A 12,376-nucleotide genomic window follows, 5' to 3' on the forward strand; every position below is an offset into this window, starting at 1 on the left:
TAGGAGTTTTCAGTGAGGTGTGCCATTCATTGTTATGCATATATTTATGTGTATTTTATACTTTCTTAAATAGAAGCTTCATAAAAATTAATGCTTTGGCAGACATGTTAATGTCAAATTATATTTTGTAGGGCTTGATTTTACAAAAAGGTCATATAGGGGAGCAATGTTATGGAGCAGAAAGTTAGCATCTGCATTGTAAGGTCTCAGAGCATCACTATCTAATAGTTATGATAATGAAAACAACATTTTGTTTTGAGTGCTGGCTATGGCCAGGTGTGTTCCAAGGGCTTTACCTGTGTCAACTCATTTGGTCCTCTCAAAAACCCACATATGAGGCCAGTAATATTCTTAATACCCTTATATATAGATAGGTGCACTGAGGCAGAAAATTTAGAAGACCTCCCAAGACTACCTAGTTTGTAAGTACAATGCAGGAATTTAAACCTAGACAGTTTAGTTTCAGAGCTCTCATTCTGAACCCCTGTATACCATACTGCCTGCAGGATCAATAGAATAGATTCTTTTTTAGTGCCCTGCCAATCTGACAAGATGGGAAGAATGACAAGATGTTAAATACCAAGTGAAATTTGGAAACTCAGAGAGATAAGCTAAGCACTGCAGGCTGACTTTCACCTTAAATGTGCTCTTAGGGTTTTGTAACCTTCAAGGCCACAGAAAACAAAACGCTGGGTCCACCCCAGCTGGGTAGTGTAATAGCAAAGGCTCCTTCCGCCATGGAACTGGAATCCTTAAGCTACATTTTTTTGGTAATGAAGAGCTTAGAATGAAAAAACAAGTTGCTCTAAGGAAAATTTTCTGTCTTGAGCCTTCAAACTATGTGGTGGAGCAAAAATGAATATCATCAGAGAATTTTTAACCTTAAGGCAGCTCATAGAATTTATACTAGCTGGATGGTCAAAAAAAACATTAGACTAAGAATTAAAGTGGTATCTGGTGGGGTGCTTCTCCTACCACCTATCAGAAGCAAATGCAAATTGTGAAGAAACTCACCTTAATTTGACCATAAAGAAGCCTCACAGAAAGTTTCTAAAATATATTAGTTCCCACTGAAAAATCTCAAAACACAACAAAATAAGTCATCATGAAACAGCCAGCAGAGTCAACCTGAAAAGTTGTTAGATTTTGACTTTTTGTTCTGCTGATGGTGCTCTTTCTGTACAGAAGCATTTTAGTTTGATACAGTCTCTTTTGTTCACTTCTGCTTTTGTTTCCCTTGCCTGAGGAGATGTGTTCATGAAAAAGTTTCTCATGTTTATTATATTCAAGAGATTTTTGCCTGTGTTTTCTTCTAAGAGTTTTACAGTTTCATGACTTACATTCAGGTCTTTGATTCATTTCGAGTTTACTCTTGTGCATGGAGTTAGACAGTGATCCAGTTTCATTTTCTTACATTTAGCTTATCAGTTTTGCCAACACCATTTGTTGAAGAGGCTCTCTTTCCCCATTGTCTATCCACGGCTCCTTTATCATAATTAATTGGCCATATATATGTGGGTTTATATCTGGGCCCTCTGTTCTATTCCATTGATCTGTGGGTCTGTTCTTGTGCCAGTACCAAATTGTTTGATTACTGTGGCTTTGTAGTAGAGCTTGAAGTCAGGGAGCATAGACGCCCCCATCTTAGTTCTTCCTTGTCAGGATTGCTTTGGCTATTCTGGGTCTTTTAAATGTAATTTATATAAATAAAATATACAGTAATTGAAATTAAAAGCTCAAAAGGCAGTTTATTGACAGATAAGAATTGAAAAGCGAATTAATAAACTGAAAGATATGCATGCATAAGTGTTCAGAATATTGTACTATGGGGGACAAAAAGATGGGAAATAAAGAAGAAAGGTTAAGAGATGAGGATTATAGTGAATTTTCCAGAAATGATGAAATCCACACATTCAGGACATCTACCAAATCCCAAACAAGATTAAAATTTTTAAAGCACTCCATACCTAGATATGACATGTAAAACTACAGAACACCGTGACAGAGAGAGGATCTTAAGTAGTCAGGGAGAAATGGCAGCTTGCAAAGGTACAGTTCAACAGTTCAACAAACAGCAATGACAGAGGCAGAAAATAGTGGGACAGTGTCTTCAGCATGCTGAGAGAAAATCAGTCAGCCTGTCATTGTGTGCCTGACTAAATCTACTTCTCAAAAAGAAGGGTATAACAAAGCAACTGTCAGACCAAGAAAGAGTATTTGTCATAGATCATCATGAAAGCAGTTTCTAAAGTGTGTGCTTTGCAAAGAAGGAAAGAGCTCTCAAATAAAAAGACAGAATTTTTAAATAAGAAATAAAAACAAGTGGTAAATGTGTAGGTAAATAGGAATCAACATTAATTGGCTTATGAGCTTAAAAAAAATTCAACTGTAGTTTATCAGTTCTGAAATGATTAGACGTACACGTTATTTGGGAGGAAGGGAAAGAAATCTATGAAATTTGAGTTTTAAAATATAAAATAAGATCTTAAAATGTAGGTACATTATGTATACATTTCACTATTTCTAGAATAACTACTGAATGATTAGAAACGAAGTGTTTAGTATCCAAACTAGTAGAGGGGGCAAAAAAGAAAACAGTGGATCAATCCAAAACTAAAAGAAACACAGGGATAAGCAAGACAAATAGCTCAAAATAAGATGAAGAAGCAAATCCAAATATAGTAGTAAACATATTAAATGTAAATGGACAAATCATTCTCATTAAGAGACAAAGATTTTAAGACTGGATTTTAAAAACTCTAGCAATACACTGTTTACAAGAATCATGATTACAACATAAAAATACCAAAAGGTTGAAATTAAAGGTATGTAAAATTACATGCCAGGCAGAGTCCTACTAAGAAAAACCTTGTATATTAATAATGGAATTTAAGGCAAAGGTATTATTAGTGATAAAGAAGGTCATACCAGGTGCAATTTACCAGAAACATAAAACAATTCTGCATTTATGTTCTTAATTAATATGGTCTTTAAAACACAGAAAGCAAATGTTAGTTGAAATCACAAGGAAGTACAACGCAGTCCATTATCATAGGGTGAGATTTTAACCTCTCTCTCTCTCTCTCTCCATCAATAATTAGTAGATAAAACAGGTAAAAAATCAGTAACATAATTAACACAGGTAGTGTGAAGCTTTATGTAAAAGACATATTAATCCTGTACCCAACATCTGAAGAATACATACTTTTTTTTTTTTTGAGAGGGCATCTCTCATGTTTATTGATCAAATGTTTGTTAACAACAATAAAATTCAGTATAGGGGGGTCAATGCTCAATGTACAATCATTAATCCATCTCAAGCCTAATTCTCATCAGTCTCCAATCTTCTGAAGTATAACGAACAAGTTCTTACATGGTGAATGAATTCTTACATAGTGAATAAATTCTTACATGGTGAACAGTACAAGGGCATTCATCACAGAAACTTTCGGTTTTGATCACGCATTATGACCCATAAACAATCAGGTCAAATATGAATATTCATTTGATTTTTGTACTTGATTTATATGTTGATCCCACATTTCTCCCTCTATTATTATTATTATTTTTATTTTTAATAAAATGCTGAAGTGGTAGGTAGATGCAAGATAAAGGTAGAAAACATAGTTTACTGCTGTAAGAAGGCAAATGTAGATGATCAGATGATCAGAAACATGGGAGGATTTGGACTAAGTATTAATCCAGGCTAGACAAGGGCAGCAAGACATCCACGGATGCAGAAGATTTCTCTCAAAGCGGGGGGGGGTGAGGTTCTGAGCCTCACCTCTGTTGATCCCCAAATTCTCACCTGATGGCCCCCATGCGACTGTGCCTGTCTTAGGTTGTTCCTCCCTTGAGGAATCTTACCCGTCTCTGGCTAACCAGCCATCTTCTGGGGCCATACAGGGAAATGTAAAGTTGGTAAGTGAGAGAGAAGCCATATTGTTTGAAAAGGTTAGCTTCTTACTTCTTTGCAGATTTATGCCCTGTGGCTTCTATGCCCAGCACTTGTCTCGAGGTATCTTTACCACCTGGAGGAATTATGATACTCGGTAAATTCGATATGAGGCACGAATTCTATTTAAGGGTTGTAATTAGGAAGGAAGAAGAAAAGCTATAGAGGTAGCATATGGAAGGAAACATGGGAGGATTGATTATTTCTTTGACATATCTTCTTGTAGAGTACCTTAAGTATGTATAGGTTTTAAACTACTAACTAATTTGCACACATATTAACATAATAGGAATACGGTGACATAAACAAAGCAAATCTATAATTACCATCCATCTCCAGTGAAGCCAAGCAAACCATTTAGGCACCCTAGGCATTTGCGAAAATATATCTATGATATGATGGATATTGTCCAACTGTACTTGAACAATCAGACAAATTAAAGCAGCCCATTTCTGGGATCTGTTCACATCCCATATGTTCTTTTAACCGTAGATAGTCTATAGTCATGAGATTTTGGAGTGCTACAACTTGCACCCCTCCCAACTCCTGGTTGAGTTCCAACAGTACAGATCCGGTCAAATTCATTGTCTCACTGTATGCACATGCCAGCCTAGACATCTCCCTCCTCATTCCTATGGCAAGTCCAGGAGATAGTGGGCTGGATACAGCCACAAACGCAGCATTGTCCGGATCCCTGTGGAGGCTTTTTGATGATCATCCCCCTGGCACAAGTCCTCCAGAGAGTGCTGATGCCGGAAGCTCCTCCTCATATCGTATCTTAGTTCATTTTCTGGGTTCCAAGCTAGGCGTTGATCTTCTGCATAGAAACAAACAGACCCTTTGCCCACACTTTGACATGCCCTCTATACCATACCACTGTGCAGAACTCATTGGAGGTCAGCACACAGTAACTGCTTTTTTTTTTTTTTTTATTAAGAGAAAGGAATATTATCAGAAAAGAGTACCTCCATAGCTGATCATCTGACACCCTTTAAGTGATCAACATTAAGGATATTTAAAGCATGCATTGATCTTTGATTTACCAATAGTTTTATCTTATCAAGGAGTAATCCCCCTTTTCTTTCTTTCTTTCTTTCTTTCTTTTTTTTTTTTAATTTCTAATCTACACTTACATGAAGAATACTATGTTTACTATGCTCTCCCCTATATCAGGTCCCCCCTAACAACCACATTACGGTTACTGTCCATCAGCTTAGCAAAATGTTGTAGAGTCACTACTTGTCCTCTCTGTGTTGTGCAGCCCACCCTCCCCTTTCTCCCTCCCCTCCATGCATGCTAATCTTAATACCCACCTTCTTCTCCCCCCCCCCTTATCCCTCCCTGCCCACCCATCCTCCCTAGTTCCTTTACCTTTGGTACCTGTTAGTCCATTTTTGGGTTCTGTAATTCCGCTGCTGTTTTGTTCCTTCAGTTTTTCCTTTGTTCCTATACTCCTCAGATGAGTGAAATCATTTGGTATTTCTCTTTCTCCGCTTGGCTTATTTCACTGAGCATAATACTCTCCAGCTCCATCCATGTTGCTGCAAATGGGTGGATTTTTCCACTTCTTATGGCTGAGTAGTGTTCCATTGTGTATATGTACCACATCTTCTTTATCCATTCATCTACCGATGGACATTTAGGTTGCTTCCAATTCTTGGCTATTGTAAATAGTGCTGCGATAAACGTAGGGGTGCATCTGTCTTTCTCAAACTTGATTGCTGCGTTCTTAGGGTAAATTCCTAGGAGTGTAATTCCTGGGTCAAATGGTAAGTCTGTTTTGAGCATTTTGATGTACCTCCATACTGCTTTCCACAATGGTTGAACTAATTTACATTCCCACCAGCAGTGTAGGAGCGTTCCCCTTTCTCTACAGCCTCGCCAACATTTGTTGTTGTTTGTCTTTTGGATGGCAGCCATCCTGACTGGTGTGAGGTGATACCTCATTGTAGTTTCAGTTTGCATTTCTCTGATAATTAGCGATGTGGAGCATCTTTTCATGTGTCTGTTGGCCATCTGTATTTCTTTTTTAGAGAACTGTCTGTTCAGTTCCTCTGCCCATTTTTTAATTGGGTTATTTGTTTTTTGTTTGTTGAGGCGTGTGAGCTCTTTATATATTCTGGACATCAAGCCTTTATCGGATCTGTCATTTTCAAATATATTCTCCCATACTGTAGGGTTCCTTTTTGTTCTATTGATGGTGTCTTTCGCTGTACAGAAGCTTTTCAGCTTAATGTAGTCCCACTTGCTCATTTTTGCTGTTGTTTTTCTTGCCCAGGGAGATATGTTCAAGAAGAGGTCACTCATGTTTATGTCTAAAGAGGTTTTTGCCTATGTTTTTTTCCAAGAGTTTAACGGTTTCATGACTTACATTCAGGTCTTTGATCCATTTTGAGTTTACCTTTGTATATGGGGTTAGACAATGGTCCAGTTTCATTCTCCTACATGTAGCTGTCCAGTTTTGCCAGCACCATCTGTTGAAGAGACTGTCATTTTGCCATTGTATGTCCATGGTTCCTTTATCAAATATTAATTGACCATATATGTTTGGGTTAATTTCTGGAGTCTCTAATCTGTTCCACTGGTCTGTGGCTCTGTTCTTGTGCCAGTACCAAATTGTCTTGATTACTATGGCTTTGTAGTAGAGCTTGAAGTTGGGGAGTGAGATCCCCCCTACTTTATTCTTCTTTTTCAGGATTGCTTTGGCTATTCGGGGAGAATACATACTTTTTAAGGATGCATAAACATTTAAGACAATTATTTAAGAAAATTATTCCATAAAGCAATTTTCAGCAAATGTGAAAGGACTGACATCATGCAGACTGAACTGTCTGCAATTTAATTAGAACTCAGTAATAAAAACTAACTACAAAAAAACCCTCATGTTTAGAGATTATGAAGAATGCATTCAGATAAATAATAGGACAAGGTAGATAGTATGGAAATTATAAAATATTTAGAGATAAATCACAATAAAAACATTACATATCAAAATTTATAAAATATATCTGAACAGTACTTAGAAATATATAGTTCCTTGCTTATTTCATACTTGAAGAAAGGCTGCTGGAAATTAATGAGATGAAAGTATCTAATCTAAATTGGCCTTTTAGCTTGGTTACACTAGGAGCTACATTTCCCAGAATCTCCTTCCTTGTATAGTTCCAGGTTAGAGCTGGCTAGAAAGGAACTTGTACAAGACTGGGAGGTGGCATGAATCCAAGCGTGGCTTTTAATTCTCTGAAGGCCTCAGGATGAGATCTGGTGATGGACAGAGCAGAGAGGCGCTGGAAGGTTCTAACATGTCTTCCTTTTCCTCCACTTTCCATCCAGCTCTTCTTACCCTTGGCTGGCCACCCCCAGATTCTTCACCGGGACTCACAGAGGATCCAGAGGCCTGTGTGTTATCCTCATTGCAGGTTGACTTGGGTGCCCCTGAGCCTGGCCCCTGAGTTTTCCGCATGCGCATTGATGGTCCTCTGCCTCAGGAGGGTGACTAGCTGTCCCTGCCGCCACCTGTGCTCCCCCAGCCCCTCCCACGAAAGTAAGGCATAATTCCGTGATGGATTCCTCCTCTCATATCTTAGAGGTTCTGATTCCCTCACTGATAGCAATGAACATCCACCCTAGGTTACAAAAGAACCACATTCTAAACCCACAGAAAATAAAAGGAAGGAAATAATGGGAAAAAATGCAAGAATTAAGGGGAGATTTTTAGAATTTTACACAAGATAGAATCAAGAAAGCAGAAAGTTGCTTCTTTAAAAAGACCAGTAGAGTTGACAGACCTCTCCCAAGAGTGACCTAGGAAAACAAACAGAAAAGGCACAGATGAACAGTTAGTAAAGGGAAAACTGCACTCCTGCACTTAGGGCAGAGATTTAAATCTAATAAAAGAATGTCTTTAACGAACTTAAGGCCAGCACACTTTAAATTTTAGATGAAATGAACAAATCCTTAACCTACTAAAACTTACTCAAGAAGCTACCAACAATTGGTTAGCCTGTAGTCATCAAAAACAGTAGTCAGAAATCTTCTCATAGCAAAAACACCAGGCCCAGATGTTTTTACCACATAGGATGGCTGAGATGTAAATGAGAAAATCCATATCAAGTGCTTTGACAGTACTTAGCACAGTACTAATTTTAGCTGTTACTGTCATCATTCCTTAGGCATGTTTGTGGGGTCTCTCTCTAGTTTGTACTGAGGTCCAAAGGTAGAGTGTAAAATGTCTAACAACCTCTTAGAAGCAGACACATTGGTTAAAGTCCTGGATATATATTTTTCTTTGATGTACTTTTGCAGTAATCAGACTGAAATCTCCCTATACTACCGATTCATTTAGTTAGCAATTGGTTAATTGGACTAAGACATGAGTCCCTGGTTAAAATTCACCCTATCCCCATCCATAGCAGTCCCCTGTCTAGTTTATGGGAATCTCTGGATTTAACTTTAAAGTTAACTCAGTGATGAGGGTTACAGCATGATGGTTTGCTGGAAAATTAGCTTTACTCTTTCTGTTGTTGAGAAATTGAGAAAAATGGCCAAATTGGTGTGATTTTTTAAGTATTCAGGAACAAATTTAGTGACTTAACATTTAGCATGTTCTAGAATAGTAACTCAAAATCCTATCCCTTAAAGGAACTAAACATTTTCATAGGGATTTATTAATAAAGGATAGTAGAGGGAGTCTGCAAATTAGAGATGAGTGTATTCTGAAATGTTATGAGTTAAGTTACAAAAATAAAGAGCTACAGACTTGGGAAAGGGTTTCAGAAGCTGGGACAAGAGTGCCCTAGGAATTATTAGGATAAGAAAGATGAAGGTGCTCAGCCCTGGTTATTGCCAGATAGTAATCTGAGTCTCATCTGAGGATAAAGCTGGGGAACTCTGCTGATTTCATAAGCTGTATTTGCTTTTAGTTTAGTCCACTCATTCAGCACTTGTGATACAGCAGACATGATTCCTATGGAGTGAAATGTTTGGGCTGATTTCTTCTGTGAAATTTCGTGCTTACATTCAGATAACATATTCAATCCAGCCTTAACAGTTCTTCTTTTCCCCAAAACAGGACAATAAATGAAACTGCCTTCAACATATTGTTGCCTATGAGTCTTGCAGTTAATTTTTATGTTAAGGACTTACACTCCCAGGATCCCCATCTAACGCAGAGCTATTCTCTACTGTCAGGTATATGTGGTGTGAATCACCTCCTTTTACTAATTAACTTGCCTCCTAATTTGTCCTCATTTATGCATTACTGCATGTTTCAAGTTCTTTTGTTGTTTCTTTTTTAAGAGAGATGCTAAATCATACAGTCTCCACCCCTTTATCATCTGCCCTCAGGGACTCACTAGATATCTGTGGAGCCCCTACATTGTGAAGCTGTGAGCTGGGCACTTCAGACAATACTGTGATTGTTAAGCGTGGTCTCTGCTCATAAGGAATGGAAAGCAGGAGAGGACAGGCTGTTACATAACTGCCATATCACACATAAGATAAGCACACCATGTCATTCATGCCCTGCGAATGTTACAGAGAGGATATTGAATCCTGATTATTCTGAGCTGCAAGGCCTCGGACAAGTTAACATCTCTGAGCTTTAGTTTCTTCACCTAGACTGTGGGGCTTATATTATACATATTGCAAAGATGTTTTTAGGAATAGAAATCCTAGGTGTAAAGCACAGTGTGTGGAAAACAGCCTGTCATTCATGAAAGTCATTATTACTAAGTTAACAAATGTTGTGCACCTGGTATGTGCCAGGCACTGTCCCAAGCCCATGGTATACACCAATGAATAAAACAAGGAGCCCTGCCTTTGGGAGCGAATAGTCTGTGTGACAGTATTAAAACATTACTAGTTAATAAACTCATAATAAGCAAGTATTTGTTCCTCTTAGTATTACATTATCCACTTGGATGAATCTGGAAAGAGATAGATAGGGTTTTTAACAGTCTGAGATGGAAGTTGGAAAGAAGTGGAAGTAGGGGAGAAAGAGGTGTACATTGGTGGATCCGGATGGGATGGACTAGGCGAGAACCACCAAGGACAGTGCCAGGCTGGTGCACGGCTGACCCCGAGGGAGGGGCACGAGCACCAGGCTGGCGAGTTTACAGCAGTAGAAAACTGTGGTGGCCCATCAGGGATTTTTAACCTGGAGTGTGATTTGACCAAATCTGAACCGTAGAAGTTTCAGTGTTAGTGATGTGTAAAGGAAATTGGAAGGGGAAGAGACTGGAGTTTGAGTTGTTGGGTCATTGCAAATGTTTAAGAAAGAAAAAACCCAAAGGGAGTGAATGAGTTGGAGCCATCCTGCTATTTATCGGGTCTTTATTGGGAACTTTAAAACTTAACTTTTTGAAGTCTTATTGATAAAAGATAGAGAAATCCGAAGTATAGCCAACTTATTTTTATCAATATATTTTACATGTGTGCTTTCATGAACATCTAGATTGAGATATAGAAGTTTGCCAGCACCTATTTTGGGGATTTTTGACTCAGAAGTGTGGCACCATTCTCTGTGGCCTATTTTAGGGAAAGATGGTAGGCACATCCGTGGCACATATAGTGCCAGCATCTTTTCAGCTCTCCAGTCCATCTCCCTCCCTTCCTTCCTCAGCAGCCAGTTGCTACATTAACCAGACAGCGAGAAGAAAGGCAGACTGTGTCTACCAGAGTCTGCACCTCTTCCTGAACTAACTTTTTAAGTGGGATACACGAAACACGTTTACCCTAATGGCTCAAGCATGAGAGAATCACTTTTTATGCCAAGCTCTGAGTTTCCTAAAGGGAAACAGTAGAAATATTTACAATAGCTTCAGTGTGGCTAGAACATACCCAAACAAACCACAAACAGAGATCCTGTCAGCCGGTGCAACAGGAGGGGTTACCGGGCCCCAGTCAGTACAGTCAGCCACTCTACTCCCCCTCTCAAAGTAATTGCACAGTGTTCTCTTTAATACACAGGAAGGGGTCCGTTTTTATTCCATTGCTGATAACTGAATTGCTGTATACTAGTTAAATGTATCTGTAGCAGTTGTTATATAAGACTACTAGGATTGATCACATTTTAAAAGGGTCGATTCTTTTATGTTGTCTCTTTTCAACTTCTGTAGCTATTGTGTGGTCAGGTGTATACCAAGGCAAACAGAAAAGGAAGGCATTCTAGATAAATGGTTTTGCCTGAGCATCAAAGTAGTGTTTTAATAGTTATATACATGTAGGAATATATACTCTCTGGAAAATAAAATTTGAAGCTTTCATTAGTCCTTATTGGTTCATGACTTGTTTTCAAAGTGGACTTGGGAAGTATATATTTGGTAAGGCATATATGGAAAGTCAAAGGAAAACAGAGAATTAGACTGATTCCTCTAATTGAAGAAGTTGAACTTTAGTCCTGGGAGGGTTTTAAATACTAGTGGTTTTCCCTTTTGCTTTACTCAACAGATTTTTTTAAAAAGACTAATGCAGAGCTGCTGTGAATGAGGGTTGGGGTGAGGAAGGGGGTTGGAAGGGTCCCACAAAGGCCCCTAGCATCTTCCCGGGTAAGACTGGGTTCAGCCCAGGTCTCCTCAGCCTGCTACACTCCATTCTACTCCTTAGCTTAAAACTCAGTTGGTGGTGTGATGAAAGTTAAAAGTCAAACTCCTTATCTGTTGAAATCTCTCACTTAAGATTACAAAATATTTTGGATCTTAGGAATACTTTTGCAGTTAATAGGAGATATGAAAATACTGTTTCATGTACCATTTTCTTTGGCTAACTAGCAGAATGGATCAAACAGCTTCCATTATTTCCTGAATGTACCCCTGAAAACTCTTCCTCCTAACCGAAATTGTCATAGCCTTACCCAAATCAGTCCATTTAATGTAGAAATCTAGAGCTGGAAACATAATTAGTGTCAGAAGCAGTGAATTGATTCTCTCAGGAATGTGTTCTGTTATGAGACAAATAATTTCTGTAGTATCTGACTTACCTTTAAAAATAACTCAAATGCATGAAAGACACAAAGCTGTTAAACGAAGACATAGGGAAAACCTTTAGGTCTTCAGATTTGGCAGCAATTTCTGGATATGACACCAAAGGTACAGGCAACAAAAGCAAAAATAGACAGATGGGACAACACCAAACCTAAAAACTTACGCACATCAGAGGAAATAAGAAAATATTTGCCAACTATGTATCTGATAAAGGATAAATACACAGGATATATAAGGAACTTGCCAACTCAACAACAAGAAAACAAATATCCTGATTAAAGAATGGACAAAGGACTTGAATAGATAATTCTGCAAAGAAGATACACAAATGACAAACATGAGGATGAAAAGATACTCCACTTCACTAATCATAAGAGAAATGCACATCAAAACCACAGTGGGATGTCACCTAATACCCAATAGGATGGCCACTGTCATA

The 12,376-nt window shown here is 38.3% G+C and overlaps 1 protein-coding gene across 5 annotated transcripts in view; it reads left to right on the top strand.

Annotated features, from left to right (window-relative positions):
• Positions 1-12,376, top strand: part of JAZF1 (JAZF zinc finger 1) — a 354,562-nt gene that overhangs the window by 116,031 nt on the left and 226,155 nt on the right. For 2 of the 5 annotated variants that reach the window (XR_012132234.1, XM_073238667.1), the window contains exon 1: positions 7,277-7,499. The exons of 2 other annotated variants lie outside the window; for them this stretch is intronic. Coding sequence is in view for 2 of the 3 variants with exons in the window: in XM_073238667.1 (XP_073094768.1) it covers positions 7,427-7,499 (73 nt within the window). In the remaining variant the exon portion in view is untranslated. Of the gene's footprint in view, positions 1-7,276; positions 7,500-12,376 lie in introns of those variants that run through there. One more of the 5 variants, XM_073238666.1, reaches the window with a different exon arrangement.

Source organism: Manis javanica, chromosome 6, assembly GCF_040802235.1.
Source record: "Manis javanica isolate MJ-LG chromosome 6, MJ_LKY, whole genome shotgun sequence".
NCBI classification, from domain to species: Eukaryota; Metazoa; Chordata; class Mammalia; order Pholidota; family Manidae; genus Manis; species Manis javanica.